This window comes from Haliotis rubra, unplaced genomic scaffold (assembly GCF_003918875.1).
Source record: "Haliotis rubra isolate DU_JTF1 unplaced genomic scaffold, ASM391887v1 Scf286, whole genome shotgun sequence".
In the NCBI taxonomy this organism is placed as follows: domain Eukaryota; kingdom Metazoa; phylum Mollusca; class Gastropoda; order Lepetellida; family Haliotidae; genus Haliotis; species Haliotis rubra.
The window spans coordinates 942,528-959,052 of NW_025766953.1; the positions used below are offsets into that span (position 1 = coordinate 942,528).

General features: G+C 41.0%; 3 protein-coding genes across 3 annotated transcripts in view; 2 read left to right on the forward strand and 1 right to left on the reverse strand.

The window, feature by feature from the left end:
• Positions 1–348: 348 nt before the first annotated feature.
• LOC124281615 lies at positions 349–6,978 on the forward strand. The gene is made up of 7 exons (XM_046717549.1): positions 349–747; positions 1,560–1,958; positions 2,817–3,009; positions 3,421–3,525; positions 4,167–4,351; positions 4,811–5,063; positions 5,432–6,978. The coding sequence occupies exons 1-7, from the start codon at positions 349–351 to the stop codon at positions 5,725–5,727; spliced, it is 1,830 nt and encodes a 609-aa protein (XP_046573505.1). The 3' UTR covers positions 5,728–6,978.
• A 2,031-nt stretch (positions 6,979–9,009) lies between these two features.
• On the reverse strand, positions 9,010–13,728 carry LOC124281631 (39S ribosomal protein L22, mitochondrial-like). Its single transcript, XM_046717565.1, has 8 exons — positions 13,658–13,728; positions 12,980–13,019; positions 12,305–12,485; positions 11,555–11,613; positions 11,361–11,367; positions 11,031–11,108; positions 10,598–10,667; positions 9,010–10,188 (listed from the first exon to the last, which is right to left on the reverse strand). The coding sequence occupies exons 1-8, from the start codon at positions 13,677–13,679 to the stop codon at positions 9,971–9,973; spliced, it is 675 nt and encodes a 224-aa protein (XP_046573521.1). The 5' UTR covers positions 13,680–13,728; the 3' UTR covers positions 9,010–9,970.
• Positions 13,729–14,105: 377 nt separating this feature from the next.
• The window catches only part of LOC124281616 (gem-associated protein 5-like), a gene marked incomplete at its 3' end in the record, with an annotated part of 37,203 nt that continues 34,783 nt past the window's right edge, over positions 14,106–16,525 (forward strand). The window contains exons 1-2 of the mRNA XM_046717550.1: positions 14,106–14,507; positions 15,966–16,147. The remainder of the gene's footprint in view (positions 14,508–15,965; positions 16,148–16,525) is intronic.

Here is a 16,525-nt window from a genome sequence, read left to right on the forward strand (position 1 = left end):
TCTTCTCTGAATACCTAATCCGAGCACATGCCTTGATGAAAATAGGAAGCGGAAGTAGAGCCATGACATGCGCGCATAACGACGACCTCTGACCTCACAGACGTAAACAATAGCACGTGTCTGTAAGGCGTGATGTCGTTCGGCAGAGAAGGGTATGATAAAGCGAAGGAAAGAGCATCGAAACGTTTGGGGAAATGGGCAGACGATACTAGAAATGAAAAGGGAAGTGGAATTGAACGTTTATTGGCAGGATATCCAAACATTTTGCGTAGAATACAATTTGACAAATACCCAAATGTGAGTAACATTTACAACAGACCCATGCCCATCGTTCAAAAACGTCAAGACATGGCACGGACTGATGTCGCACCCAAAGAAAAGAAGATTGTCAGCGCCTCAGCTGAAACTGTATCTCATCAACCAGCCACGGGGCAGAAGAAAGCCATCTCAGAGAGCAGTCTTTGTGAGAGTCGCGTTGACAGTAGAAAAAGTCGAAATAGTCGCGCGTCTCGTGTTTCAGTTGAAAGTCCGTACAGGTTGTGTGTTCTCAGCTCAAGGGACCGAAATACCGAATCAAGACTGCGCGCATCTGAACTCTCCAACTATGCCCAACCAACAGACAACGATCATGATGCGTTGAAAAACATTGATGAAGTAGAAACTTGTCAGATTGTTGGCAGCAAACAAACTGTGTCCTTTGAAAGCCCAACGTGCTTAGAAAGAAATGACTCTCTCAAGACACCAACGGTAAACAGATAGTTTGTCCGTTTGTTGTTTAACGCCGCACTCAGCAATCCTTTAGACATCGTTTGTAAATAATCGAGACTGGATGACACAATCCAGTGATTGACATTATGAACATCTATCTTATCTAGGCAATTGGGCTACTACGACATGCACCAACGAAGTCTGACCACCTGATCCCGTTAGTCACCTCTTACGACAAGCATAGGTTCATAAAGGCCAATTTCCTTACCCGGTCTTCTCGGGTCGTAAATAGACAATGAAAAAAGCCTGTTCTTTATTATAAAGAATGTTTATTGAAGTACAGGCGCTTTTAAAGCTGACATCTAATTTTGTTTGTGAATGCTACGTTCAGCATGTAAGTTTAAATGTAAACTGTGGCTCGGGTGGTCAGGGGCGCTGATTTGGTTGACACATGTCGTCGTATTCAAATTGCGTAGATCGATGCTCATGGTGTTGATCACTGGATTGTCTGGTCCAGAATCGATTATTTATAGACCGCCACCATATAGCTGGAATATTGCTGAGTGCGGCGTAAAACTAAACTCACTCACACACTCACTCTGAATATCGTTCACTGCATGGATCGATTACTGACAGTCTGCCGTCATGTAGCCGGACTAGTGCAGAGTTAAACAAACAAACAAACTAACTAACAAACAAGATTGATAACGACTTGCTGGTATTAAGAAATTATTCTGTATTACTTACTCTCTGACGGTATGTACACCAGAAGTAATTCATAAATTTTCAAAATTCTACTGAATGATCAGGGTGATTCTTGACCACTTTGTCTCAACGATATATGTTCCCAGAATCGTCGGCGAAGTACGCTGTCTCAAGCCTTGTCCAAGACTATAACAATACCAGCTCCGCCGCCCTGTGTCTCCGTCACATCAATTCCCGCTGATCCCGTCGTCCAACCCCAGGAGACGGTGAAGTCCTCTGGTGACAAGCCTAGACTGGTGCAGCTCTTCAAGAAGATTTACAACATCGTCCTGCTGTTTCGTGGCACGAGTCGCCAGTTGGCAGGGCAGGTTCAGAAGGACGACCAAGTGTTCCGGGTGATTGGGCGGGACGGCAGAGCCATTAGCTTTGACTTCCGCGAGTTCTGCACCAGCTCTAAGAACTATGGGGGATTGACGAAGAGAGCTAGAGAGGCCCTCGCACGCAGATCAGGCCAGAGAGGTCAAGGGGATATCAAATGTTTGTTGGTGAGTGCAGGGACTGATGCCATATGACTTGTCTTTATGTCATTTGCATGTGCCCTACATCAGTGTGCTCAGTATCCTCTTAAATATCTGGCCTTCAGTGCAGGTTACCATAGAGAAGGTCATTGTAGCATCCTTAACTCAACTGAATCTCGTATTACTCGAGGTATCGTTTAAGACGATGTGGCACAGAAGTTTAAGACGATGTTGCACAGAAGGGGATTTGGTAGAAAGATTTGAAGAAATAAGAATAAAAATACTTTTGCACTGGGGTTGACTTAAACCACATACATGCTTTACTCTTTGACTTCTTTCTACCCTTGTATTCTTGACCCCCGGCCGCGACCTTATGCACAAAATCATCTTATAAAATTGTATTGCATCATTATGTTAATTGCTCAAGGAACTGCGATTCTGGTTACCGATTCTGATGACGATTCGCGAATTACCGTTAGGACAACCCAAATGTATATGAAAACCGATCTCCCCATCCCTCCCATATTAATTATCCTCGCCCTGTTGGCATACCGAAAATTCAAGTCCAGGTATCCTGCTTGTCTCGATCTTAAGAACTTTCAGCATATTTTAATAGCCTCGATACTAAAAACTATACAAAATCGTATTCGTGTGCATGTGGTGTGTTCCACTCGCTTAAAACCGCGTGGTCATTTGTGACGATGTAACATGATCTTTCTTACCCAAATATCTATGGTCACCAAACTACGAAACATATATCCCTTTCCACATGGCTTTCAACCCATAAGGTTGCACTAAAGATTATCTCATTACCACTTTTTGTAATTACCAGAGGATGGCAGGTAAGCCCCCTGACATTTTCTTATCATTTGCTCTGCTACCCAGGAGGTGATTAATCGACTCCCTGTGTTCGCCAAGTACTCGACGGATGTGAAGGAAGCCCTGGCTGACCGTCTCCACTACGAGCAGGTCGGGGCCGGGAGGGTGGTTATAAAGCAGGGTCATGACGGGACCAATGTCTACTTCGTCGTGTCCGGGTCGCTGGGGTGTAGATTGTCGGAGAAAGACCCACGAACAGGTATTTAAGGGGTTTACTTGCTATATACCTACTGAAAGAGTGTCCCTTGTTACTCATTTGCTGATGGTCAAAGGAATAATTGTTGACGATAGTTATCATGAAATAGTAATAATAATACACGGAAAGGGAGAGTTTTTGCAAATTGAATCAATGTGGATCATAAGGTATTCACCCTTTTCCGTCTATACCCTCCACTGGATATCTGCGGGCATCGTGATGTGTGGTCGACGGCCAAGAAAGAAGTAAGTAGTTGCGAATGGTCGACAGTGTCGGGCATCCTTGCTTTGGACGATCCATCGGAAGTCAAGCGCAACATTCACTCACTCACATAGTTGCTGTAGATGTGGTTGCTTTTCAGACTCAGCTGAACTATTGCTGTTCTTGAACTCAACAAATTCTTTCCTTGCATAGGTGGCGAGTTGGTGACCTATCTCCCCGACATTAAGGCAGGCGCTACCTTCGGTGAGCTGGCCTTTGTCAGAAAAGTCAAAAGAAGCGCCACAGTTATCTGTCACAGTATGTTCCTTGTTCCATTCCTACACACACACTCACACTGGAGAGATACTTTTTATGTAGAGCATGTCCAGGTATACAAGTAAAACATAAAGCTCGACGTGAAGACCCAAAAATATAAACAGTATCTATAAGCGCCGAATAATTCTGATCAGTGGACATTTCAAGAAGCTGGATAATATTAAAGGGGTCTGGGTGGTTATAATCCGTGCCCTTGTGTCCAGACAGCTTGGATAGTTGTTTCAGTCTTTGACTTATCTGATATCGGCTCGATTACTTAACGATAACCGTGCAAAACCTGCAAGTGTAGAACAAAACACGATGTCAGCATATAGAATCTTTTCTTTTAGTATCGTTACACTGTTCTCTTGTGCCTCGTAGATCCTGAGGGTTCTTGTGTTTGGGTCCTGGGTCGCGGTCCACAAAGCGTTCGTAACGTTACGACCTGTCGTAACTCTAGTTTATCATTGGCTTACGAATGTCGTAGCGCTACGAACGCTTTGTGGATCATGGCCCTGGTAGCCTACATGTTCCGAAATCCTTTGCCCATTGATTCTTCGATGAAAAAGGTTGGCGAACATATTCATTAACTGGTCCCCAAACACCATGACTCATTCACTACCCCCTCAAACTCATCTCCACAGCTGACTGCGAGCTTCTGATGTTGAGTAAGTCAGACTTCAACGATGTTGTGAGGGAGGCGTGGGAACAACAGCGGCGGGAGAGGCTCGACTTCCTGCATGGATCTAAGTACTTCCAGTCCTGGACGGAAGCTGAGCTGGGAGCCGTGGCAGACGTGTCCAGTATCATGGACTATAAGGATAATGATGTGAGATTTCAAAATGCCTGAGATAGTTGATGATTTCTGGAGTTTGTCGATACTAGCTCAATTCATTCTTGGTCAAATAAGAACAAAGAGAAAAGGTCTTGTTTTCGTTTACCTTGAGCTCATTGACAGTGTGTTATTTGACAATTGTGTTCTCTACCCTGTTCCAATGTAAGTTGGGTCTCTCTTCCAACTGCCTCTTCTTAAGCATTCACTTGCCAATCTCAACTACATCACAGTAACTCAATAACTGTCTCAGTGTGCTTTAATGTACAATAATATGACGACGGCAGGAACCAGAAAATTGGCTTGAGATTACTCTCATTTCTTGACATTTATTGTATTCAAACCCAAAGTATGGCTTTAATTAGTGTAAAACAATGTCAGAATGTTCTTTCGATGACATAAATATATTTTGTTGGTTGGTTTGCAATTCACGGCCTTTGTGTTCCACGGTTTCAGATCATTCTTGGCAACGTCAAAGGCGTATCACCCAAAATCTATTTCCTCATGTCTGGCAAGTGCCGCGTCATCAAGCAAGTCCCTCTTGTGCGTCTCAAATCCCCTCACAAACCATCGACTCTGGTGTTGCCGAACAAGACGTCACAGAAGGAGTTCTTGAACAAAAACTACGGCCGAGCTTACAGGGTCCATTCACTGCACCCTCGCAACCTCACCATCACGAGGCTGTACGAGGGGGACTACATGGGAGCTGGTGAGCAAGTGAATGTTGATTATGAGTGTAGTCACACCAGGTATTGAGTTATTATAGTTATATAGTACACTGAGGCATGACAGCTCAATACTGTTAAAAACAATGTCAGAGAAAATTTGCCATCCTTGTGATTCATAACGGGTATCATACTGACGTATCAAGGATCACGTCCCACCAATATGCTATTCAAATCAATTGCCAACGGATCGTGGCCCAACTAAAGGGCGTAACTCTGAGACACTGCACCACCAAGTCATATAGTGTGTATATCGAAGATATTGAAATTTAGTTCATGACATTTCTCTCTAGGAATGTGCCTAGTTGTTTTCACTTTCCTATTGACTTTGTTTCCTCTAATTTGTTTCCAGGAGAAGATCTGGAAAATGTATACATGATAGCCGATGGCAAGGCTAAGTGTATATGTATGAACATAGTCCAGTTTGAGATATTTGCCAAGAAGCAGCAACTTCGAGCCATGGCCCAGAAACGGCAGTCCCTCATTCCTGACAACCAGTCCCTGCATCAGCGGCTGATGCTGAACAGGTTGTGGAACAGGTACAAGGAGCAGGTGGTGCTGGAGGTGGTGGGCAAGAAGAAGATCCATGGCAGGGCTACAATGTCCGACGTTCCATGGTCCATCAGGATGGAACCCAGAGCATGGTGAAGCTCAGTGATGTGTCACAATGGTGCAATCTAAGACTGGTGATGTATATTGCGATGATACATCATGAGCATTCTGGGTTGTGCTACTGTACTGGTTTGACAGCATCATGGTCTATGTTGCAATAGTGTTTGGGGACCTTGCTGGCTTGTGTTTTCATGATGTTGAGCACTGCGCATTCTTTCTATATAAGCATAGAAATGACCCAAATATCAGGAAATGTTTTTGAAACGTTCAAGGCCGTGTCCCCTGGAATCAGATAGTTAAAACCAGGAATGATCTGTTCTGAAACTATGGTTTTTCTGTTTTCTTCAAGAAAGAAAGAACGGACAAGACTCAGGAAAATTAGAGCTGATTAATATACTCTGTTATAATCTTTTTTCGTGTCACTCTGAGGACTAAGCGTTTTCACCTTATACAATTTGATACTTTTCAATGAAAGGTATACCTACATGAGTAGGAAGCTACATCTGTGACTTCTGCATATTTGACCGTTTAATTCAAAATGTTTGTTTTTTTGTACCTGTTTTTGAGTTCGTATGTGTATAGATTTGGGCATGCGTGTGTATGGACCTGCAATGCACTGGTGAGAATCCTTGGGGGAATGTAAATGCACTTAGTGTTATTAATTGGAGTTGATAAAAAGGAATCAAAAATATATTTCCTTATGTTTCATACAATCAGGGCATGCTGGTAATATTAGAATGTTTTTGTTTTTTATCTGCACGGAAATTATATAATGCAAATCATTTTTAAATAGGAATGTCTCAAAGCACTCATCAAGTACCTGTTAAAGATTTAGGAGCATGGAGTGCCTTACCTGATTGTATAGTTAGACATTTGGCTGCCCGACATCCCTGGCAAACACAACTCTTTATTCGCTGTCCTTACCTCTAATATCCTATCAGTGGATACTGCCGAGTGGAGCAAACTGTCCTCCAGGTGCATTTATCAGGCCAGGGATGGTCTTTCATTGGACAAGACTCTCCTCAATGCCCGTAATCTCATTATAAGATGCCCTGGAAGCAGGTTCTATGCATCTTTTTCAAGTTTCCATTCCATTTAATTCACCAGTTTATTCTGTTCATTTCAGTTCGTTATTTTTTAACCTTCTGCATAGCAGTCATGTTATTAATATACCGCACTTATTTAAATCATATTTGTTGCATCTGTCAACTATCTGTGGTTTAGTCAACTTCTTGATTGAGCATGTATCTGTTCAACTTAGAACATGATTCTTTAACTTTAATTTCAGTGCAGAGCAATGACAATTCTTAAAGAAAGATCATTACGTAATGCAATTAATGAGCAATTAATGCTGACTCAAGCAGATACATTATATTGTTTATTCTCTTCAGATATTATATTATTTGCCTATTTCATTGTCATGTTACCTTTATTGAGGTTATTGGAGTCTTCTATCAGTGCTTCCTCCATAATCTGTTTGACTCCTGGACAAAAGCCAAGGATGTCACTGTACAAGACTTCAGTAAATATTGGAGACTAAATGTTTGTCTACGTTGTGGACAACACTGGTTCCTGGGGAGCTGGTGCTCAATAGGTTGTGCTGATATTTGTAATATCAGTAGTAATTGTGTTACCTCTTGTTCACAATGGAGTTTTTCATTTCTAAATATTTTGTATACAATTGTATCGATTTGTATCAGGTTTTCATGACTGTGATGTTTTGTTATCCTGTTCTGTGCAATAATTGTACTAACTCGTTTTTATACACCTGTTTCCTGTGAAATATTTCCATGCTAACTGTTCAGAGCAAATGATATCCAAAGCAAGACTTTTGACCTGAATAAATTCCTTGCAAGGGACAAGAGGTTTTGTACTTGAATAACTCAGTGGGTTATACCCATGGTGTCATCTTATAGCTACCGCCAGTTAGTCACACTTCAGCATAGGCGGATCCTCTTTTGTGAAATTAAATGACCATTGAAACTTGGGTGACACACACACACACCCCTTTCTAAAAAAGCTGTATCCGCCCCTGTACTGCAGCAGGCACAAAAAAGGACACAAGACAAGGATGAGTGATCACTAATTATCATATACAGTGGAATCTGTCTATTACGGACTCATTTGTCCGGATTGTAAAGTGGACCGGATTAGACAACTTTTGTCCATTACTGTAGACACTGCCACGATGAGTTACCGTATTTTACCGTAGATAAGACGAATTTTGAGGACCCACCCATCCAAAAAAACAAAACAGTCTGTAGAAGGCGGTCGGCTTATCTATGGGTTACACTATCATAAAACTTTATTTAGGGGGTAAGAAAACCACATCATATCGCTTCATGTGAACAAACAACAGAAAACGACTTACTCAGTAAAGACGTCAAATTTGCAATCAAACATCACTAGACAAGATTATTTACCTTTTCAGTTCTAATTTGTTTTTGCTAGGCATTGTCTTATATACAAGGATTAAGATTACTTTATAAATATTGTAATTTGTGGTGGCAATTCTTCCTTATTGTTGAACACTTTCCAGCTGCTTCACTGCCCACCTCTTGACCATGTCCAAGGAAGGAGCATCACCCCCTTTATATGACACCATGCCCATTAGGGATGCCATGATACATAAGATGGCAGCTGAAGATAAACAAAGACAGCAAGTTATGACCATTTTCGTCATCAGAAAATCATTTTGTGCCTCCTGAAATGCATGTGAGGTCCTGTATTTGCAGGCTCTGATCACTGAAAGGTTTGAACATACAGTGCAAACTGTTATGAATACAGCCACCCAATGTAACTGCCAAATTAATTACACCTAATAACCTTAAAGATGACCTTGACCTGTGACTGACACTGCACTGACATGTCACCAGGAGTTTCCTGCCTCTAACAGTAACAACAGAAACATCCGGAAAGCTTACTTATACTTTCATCATATTTTGACCAAATCCACTTCAGGGTAAGGCTCCATCCCAGACAAGGGACATACAAGACTGAATGACATGGCAACCATCCTCAAACATTTAACATGTTTAAGTGAATGCTTCCTCTCTGTCAACCTCTTCCTTTGACACTTAGCTTGTGCCAAAGAATTCCTCTTGGACATTTGGAATGAAGTCCAAGGAAGAATAATCTCTGATCTGAGAAAACTAACAGTAGCAGGATTTATCTAGACCTGTTTTATCTAGAACTGGCATCAGTAAGTTTTCAATTCATTTTACCACATGTTTGGCAGGATACAGCTGCTGCTGAATTACTATTGGCAATTTTCTCCAGTCAGTAGAACCCAAATTACAACTCCTTAACATGAAAACCAAGATATTTACAGTTTATTCTTCTGTACAAACATTCTCTCACACACACTACTAACTTAGCAACTTGAATATATTATTGTCTACAACTGAGAAGCAGACCCTTGATGCGACACTAGTTTACCACATGATGTAACCCAGATGTTGGTGTGCACTTCTTCGACCTATTTTCCTCAATCTTCATCCTAGTTCCAGGAACAGCTGCCTAGATCAGAGGTGGAAATAACCCATTGCCCGACGCCCCAGTCCAGTGTTTTTTTCTGTTGGGCTAGCAAATTTGTATATCACACTGTACCGGTGTCCAGTTGACTTTCCCATGTTTATTATGTTGTCACGACAAGAAAATAGGCCGGTATAGTGGAAGAATTATCAGGGCAAGTGATTTTACATGTGCCACTGTACCGGAGTACACTAGCAATTTTAAAGTTATTTCCACCCCTGCTAGATAAAAAACATCACATGGAGAGGGAGTTGGTGGACCATCCTTTCTACAGCCCTGCAGGTAACCCACACCAGTTGACTTCCTGTGTGTGCTACTCGACTTACAACTGCTTGAAACATGTCAGCTTTATGATGTATGATGCTGGAAGAGGCCTGTGCTGCACATTGAAGGCATTTACCAGCTGTTTAACACGTCCATAAACCTCAAGGAGGACAGTGATGATTAACCAAATGTCAGTCTGGTGAATCTGAGATTTGAACCAATGACTAGGTGATGCAAGCTGACAACTTAGTCCTCTGGGCCACCCATGCTCCAATTTCATGTGGGAAATTTCAAAATAACATTGGTCACAGATATGAATCACACTGATGAAACTCACCAGCAAGGACCAAACAAAATTCGACCAATAAAGCAAATTGCAAATATCCGAGAACCACTCTGCAAAGACTTGTTATGCAGGTCTAGCTGTGGCAAGTCCTTGTCCCAGGAGTAAAATAAAATAAATGATTTGAAAGGGATAGTCTCATAAAGAGTGAATAATCCTTCTGGATCTCTGGTTCTTGATAAACTCCTCCATCTTTTCGTGTCCTGTGGCAGGAGGGGGGTAGTAGTGTTTGGGAGGGGGTCCCTCCTGTAGTCTGATGAAGATGTTGCAGTAGCGGTAGTGGATAATCCCGTACCTGGGGCCGCGGTGTTTCCGAAGACCCTTCACAGTCTTACCTTTACCAACAAACGACGAGGCTGGAAACATAAACAACCTTTTAGTGAGGGAATGAGTTACGTTTTACGCCGCTTTTAGTAATATTCTAGCAATATCACTGCGGGGGACACCAGAAATGGGTTTCACACATTGTTCCCATGTGGGGAATCGAACCCGGGTCTTCGGCGTGATAAGCGAACACTCTAACCACTAGGCTACCCCACTGCTCCTAAACAACCTTTTAACAAAGCAATGACCAAAACATAAATGCAAATGCTGTTTCTTGCTGCAGTCTGCAATATTCTAGCAACATCACATGGGTCCTGTCAGTATTTTAGTTAAAATCCATGAGCACAGGTATGGTTTTGATAAGCCAAGGATCACTACCTGAAAATAAAAACCACTTAATCACATAAATGAAAACATGCAAACTGACTATAAGCTTCTTACCAATCCACAAATTGGACTTGTATTCTACATTGTGGTCTCGGACTGCCATCTCCTGGGCCTCCTCCAACACCTGTCAACAGTGTACAGATACTAATGTCCAGGGGCACCATGAAATAAAGGAATTTATCAAGCACAGTGTTGTGATTTTAATCTTGTACAAGTCACAGAATGCTTGCCTTAAAAGTAACTAATTATTGCCTGATGAAATAAACTTTTCTCAGATCTTCATGCTCATAGTATGACTGAAACTGACCAGTTCTTTCCATCATGAGATGACGTATGGATAACTGTTTCATGCATTCTTATTTTGTTGTGATACAATGTGAATCAGTCTCACTATTAGTGTATCAAGATATGCATTACATGACAACAAAGTGTGTTGTGAAAGAACAAACCATAACCATTTTTACACTGTTAAGATTAAACAACAAACCTCCTTCATGACAGCAGACCCTTTCCTCTTGTAAAATGACAGCTGTTTCAATGCTTCATCTATTGACATCCCTCGTATCTGCAACATGCAACACACAAATAACTGAAACAGTGAGTGAGTATGGTTTTACGCCGCTTTTAGCAATATTCCAGCAATAACACGGCGGGGGACACCAGAAATGGGCTTCACACATTGTACCCATGTGGGGAATCAAACCCAGGTCTTCGGCGTGACGAGCAAACGCTTTAATCACTAGGCTACCCCAACGCCCATAACTGAAACAGAGTTTCACAAAACGGGTAAAAATACTACATATTCACATTTCCCAACCACACCTCTGTACAAATCTATGAATTCAGATATTTGTACAACATGTGATTCACTCTCACTGTGTTTACAATGTTACATGAAAAGCTTTGTTGTTTCCAAAATAACTGATGAAGTTGTACTAAAGTACAGTGAATTTAACTAGTTCTGTTTTGAATTCATGCACATCCTCTCATGTGAAAAACTCTTACCATTACGCAATGTACCACATCTTCAGGGGACTGTACTTGATTTGAAATCTAGCATGGCAGATTTCCTGAAAACGTTTAAATAGACAGGTCATTTCATCATGTTTGGCAATCAGACATTCAAACATTTGACACTGATACATCCTCGATAATCTCCAGGGTATACATCTCCACTAGTACTCTGGATGCATCTATGGCTTGGCCCGATAATTGTATTACCTCCCTTTGCTGGCCTATTATCAAATCAAGTGTCTACGCTGGGAAGTTGAGCGTACCAATCACAAGGCTTCTATCTTAACTCACTTCCGCTTCTTTTATCTAACCAATTAAACTTAGCAAACACAGTTGTTGCAGAGGTACCCTGAAAGGGGTAGAAGGAGTTCTTGCATATATTTTTTAAAGGTTTCAGACTTGACAACTTGTCTGCATGATTTTCCCCTAAATCTGAGTCGCACAGCCAGCAAACCTTTGCGGCTGTGGCCGCCATCTTTGTTGACACTGGCAAGCTCGGCTGCAACGGCTTATCTGATTGGCTACTGTGAGAAGGTGGAGCCAGCAAAGGGAGGTAATACAATTATCGGGCTGAGCTGTAGATGCATCCAATAGTCAGCAATGAGAGTTGACTAGTGGACGACAAATGTGCAATACCACTTTTCTGTTGGTCTTCAATGTAAACATTTGTTGGATACACATGGTATTCTAACAAGATGCAGCACACCTTATTAAATATATATATTGTCAGAACAAATAGCTACTCACTGCTGGCCTGATATTTTCGCCTTCCTTCTGTGGGGGATACACAATATGGTTATACTTCTCCCACTTCCAAGACTTCATCTTAAAGCCCAAGCTCTTATCAAAGTCTGTGTTTCTGTAAGCTGTGTTGAGGGTATTGCAGGTGTGTATGCAAGAAGCATGGTTAAGTGTGGGGATAAATTGCCTGAAATTATCACAAAGAAATTACATGACAAAGACAGTCACAGCATGTTTACAATCATGCAAACCAATTATCACCTGCAAACACTTTACTCATCTCACAACAAACCTCTGCGGCTGAGTGAGTGAGTGAGTTTAGTTTTACGCTGCACTCAGCATTCTTCCAGCTATATGGCAGTGGTCTGTAAATAATCGAGTCTGGACCAGACAATCCAGTGATCAACAGCATGAGCATCGATCTGTGCAATTAGGGACCGATGACATGTGTCAACCAAGCCAGCGAGCCTGACCACCCCACCCTGTTAGTCGCCTCTTACGACAAGCATGGGTTTCTGAATGTTCATTCTAAACACAGGTACCTCTGCGGTTGAACTTGAGTGTATAGAAAAAACAATCTACCAGAGATAAGTAAGACATCATAATTCAGTGAGAGTGGAAGCAGCTGTTGACTGAAATATGATAAAGAGGAGAACTCAAAGCAGTAAATTTGATGCTCACCGAAACACTGTTTGGTTGCTGGCTCTTAAAAGTCTCAAGCCTACAAAATGAAAAAAAGAAAAATTATCATCACTTCAAGTATTATCATTTGTTTAACTTGATCAAAGTGAGTGTTCATGTTGTATTTGTCATCATTCACTTGATAATCATTTACCCCTGCCTCTGAGGGTGTTTACATAAATTGGTGGTGCATGTCTGGTGGTAATTATTCAATCAAAGACTGCATTATAAATCCAGATCCAATACGAATGAATTACGCATTATGTAATATTAATGCTGCAGTGCAGGAATGGTCAGATGAGTAAATAATTCATATTGATCAAAGGATTAACAAACATAGTTGCCATATGCGCTATTTTAGTTGACCAATGACAGTTAAACGTTAATGTATATTTTAAAATATCAGAAATTACAAAAATGTGCTACATCGAACAGGTTTCTCTGTACAAGCTACAGATTTCAGGATAAGCCAGTTGATACCTGAAATACATAGAAATATCAGCAACACGAAATTTACAATGACAACAGCGGTCAAATGCATTGAATTCGCTTGACCAACGAGTTTATATTGTGTGTGCAACATCTCACCGATGGAATGATCATAACGTATTTTAATCAAGAAAAACTGATGAGATATTTGCAATAAAATGTGGCATCTAAATATGAAAGTGCACTCACATGGCATGCTTATGGACGCCATTTTGATGGTTGCCCTTGATTTACGTACTGTCGTAACAAAAATATGCCGATATATAACAGATTTATGGATGTTATTTGTGGTGTTCACAATACTATAAATATCTAATCCACGGTAATGACATTCACATAGAAAGGCAACGTGAGCAATAGATAAATACGTTGTTTTTCGTTATTACAACGACTTGACATAAATGAGATTAATTAAAACACAAAAACAACTAACACATTTAAAACGAAATAATAGACTATTATTTAGACAAAATTAAGATGTGTCGCATAATAGTGGGTAAACATAAGAATTCGAAATGAATAAAACATATACAAAATCTAAAATGTTTGAGAGGTTAGATATTCTAAAGGTTGGATGCTTTTGATAACATTTATAGTAATCCGTTTTCCAATAACCACTTTTGATAATATCGCGTACTCCTCACGTTGTACCGGGATATTTGCTTCGATTCAAACATTTAGAAGGCTGTTTACTTTTTCATGGAAGCATAACACGTATCATTCACAAAACAGAATGGCCAGCTTGGTTCTTCCAGCTTCACCAAACTGGTATTTGAGTCAAATTAGTGATTCAAATCGCGGTGGGTTCTACGTTTTCGGCGCAAGACACGATGTTGCCATTTTTGACATATCCACTGTACCCCGAACTCCACCTCGGTATGTCAGCGCATTTTCTGGACATAAAGATCGGGTGTCATGTGCTAAGCTTGGGCAGACACAGAGCCAACTGAATATTTGTTGCAGCTCAGCAGATGATTTGAAAGTGAAACTGTGGGATGTCAATACTCAGGTTGAAATCCAGAGTCACTCCGAACACAAAGTAAGAATTAACATAACTATTAATGCCTCTCGTTTTTGCCGTGAGTCTCACCTTGTAAATTAAATCTCACATTTTGTCGTAAAAGTGCTTTCTAAATATCACCATATGTTTTCACCTGAATAACGACTGTGTCCAAATGCATGTGTCTAAAACCTTCCAATAGACAGTGAAAAATACCCCCTATCCCACCATGTTCATGTGTTTATGTACTACAGTTCTGAATGTCCAAGACTGACAGATATCCCATATCCAATATAAACATGATAAAACTGTTATAACTGAAATATGGTTAAAAAAGCCTTACCTCTCTCACACAGCTGTTTGCTTGAACTAACAATAAAACAGCATGTTTAGTATAATGTTTTGCTGTTGGCTTGATGGTCTTGTAACGGGGGATAAGTATAATAGGTGCTATAGATATTAGGAAGGAGTGGGTTGGCGTTAGTAACTTAGCTGGGGGTATAAATCATACATTTTGGGTATATTAAATGGATTTTTCTTACCGGTGTTTGCGGGGACATGCGGGTTACGGCTGTCGCAGGTTTGTTTGGTTTCGCTTGCCGTTTCGGCACAGCGATTGGCTGCACGCACTGGAAGGTTCCATTCCAAGGGTAGGGGTGTGCTCCTCGCTTAGTGGGACAGGTCCGCTATTGCGTATATAAGGAGCGCACCACAGGTGTTTTATTGTCTGAGTTGGAGACACCCGAGGATAGGTGAGCCCTTGTTTTGAGACGAAACAGCTTCCCAGTTGCTTTGCGAAAAAGTAGAATTTGCTCCGTGACGGACCAGTCCTTGCTTCGAGACGAAACAGTTGACCCCCCTCTCACGGCGAAGCACTTAGGAAATAGGAGGGTAGGCATAGGTATAGGTGGTGGAGGGGAATAAAGGTATGTAGTTTTAGGTATATATTTATTTAGATATACAGGGTAATTGTTAGAAAGTGGGAAGGATGGGTGGTTTTATAAACTAACTACCGCTGTTAAAGACAGCTGTAGTATGCTAGATTTATCTTAGGTCGGGATTAGGTGGGAATCATGTTTGTTAATTTAATTTAGATTTTGGTTAAAACTTCCCAGAAATATATTTTGTTACATTTGGAGTTTGTGTAAATAAAATGGTGATATACATTTTGTCTTATGTCCTGAATCGCAAGGCTGCATCTCGTAATCGGGAAACAGCGTAGAGGAGAATTCTGCTCACGGATTTACGGGTTTATACCTGGAGTATACTCTCTTGTGGTAAACATGCCAGTTGAAAGGGAAAAACACAACGCAAAGTAGAACCACACATTGAACACGTAGTTTCCACAAGACAGAGCAAACCACGCCTGTTACAGTCTCCAGCCTTTGAGTGTCACTTCACCAGATTGGTGTGATTTTGGTGAAAATTCTTTTAGTGTCACAGATACCATATGCTGTTGACTGGACATTGCAACTTTGATCATTACTTTATTTACAGGACAAGATCACAGCATTGTCTTGGTCACGCAGCCAGACTGACCTGATAGTCACTGGAGATGAACGTGGGACCGTGGTTGTATGGCGATACCGCACAGATGAACACCAGACCTTTCGACATGAAAAGGATTTCATTTTCAGTCTGGCTTGCTGCCCACACAATCCATCCATGTTGGCTGTAGGGTGGGTTGATATTTGGATATAATTACCCTTAACACTGTAACAATAACAGTATAATAGTAGAAATGAAAGTTAAACCATTGTAGTTCCCAGGTAAATACCACACCCTTTGTGTAGTTATGAAGATGGTAGTGGTGGTCCAATTAATTGAAATAATCAAAGATTGGTCGCAGTGGCTAAATGACCAAGCAATCGATCATGTTTTCTCATAATCGAATACAAACTACAAATACAAAGAACTACATGGTTTTTTTTGTTATTTGTTATTTTTTGTGTGCATTATCAAATTTAATAAATGAAGCTAACCAATTACTTTCGTGGATTGATCGGTTGTAATGAACCAATCATCAATTATGAGATTTTAACCAATTCCCAACACTA

Coding starts and splice junctions, on each gene's coding strand:
- LOC124281631 (XM_046717565.1), bottom strand. CDS start 13,679: ATGGCGTCCATAAGCATGCCAT. Junction 12,486..12,979: donor AGCAACCAAACAGTGTTTCG/GTGAGCATCAAA, acceptor TGATAATTTCAG/GCAATTTATCCCCACACTTA. Junction 10,668..11,030: donor GGTCTGCTGTCATGAAGGAG/GTTTGTTGTTTA, acceptor CACTGTTGACAG/GTGTTGGAGGAGGCCCAGGA.
- LOC124281615 (XM_046717549.1), top strand. CDS start 349: ATGGCACGGACTGATGTCGCACCCAAAGAAAAGAAGATTGTCAGCGCC. Junction 748..1,559: donor ACTCTCTCAAGACACCAACG/GTAAACAGATAG, acceptor ATATGTTCCCAG/AATCGTCGGCGAAGTACGCT. Junction 3,526..4,166: donor CGCCACAGTTATCTGTCACA/GTATGTTCCTTG, acceptor TCATCTCCACAG/CTGACTGCGAGCTTCTGATG.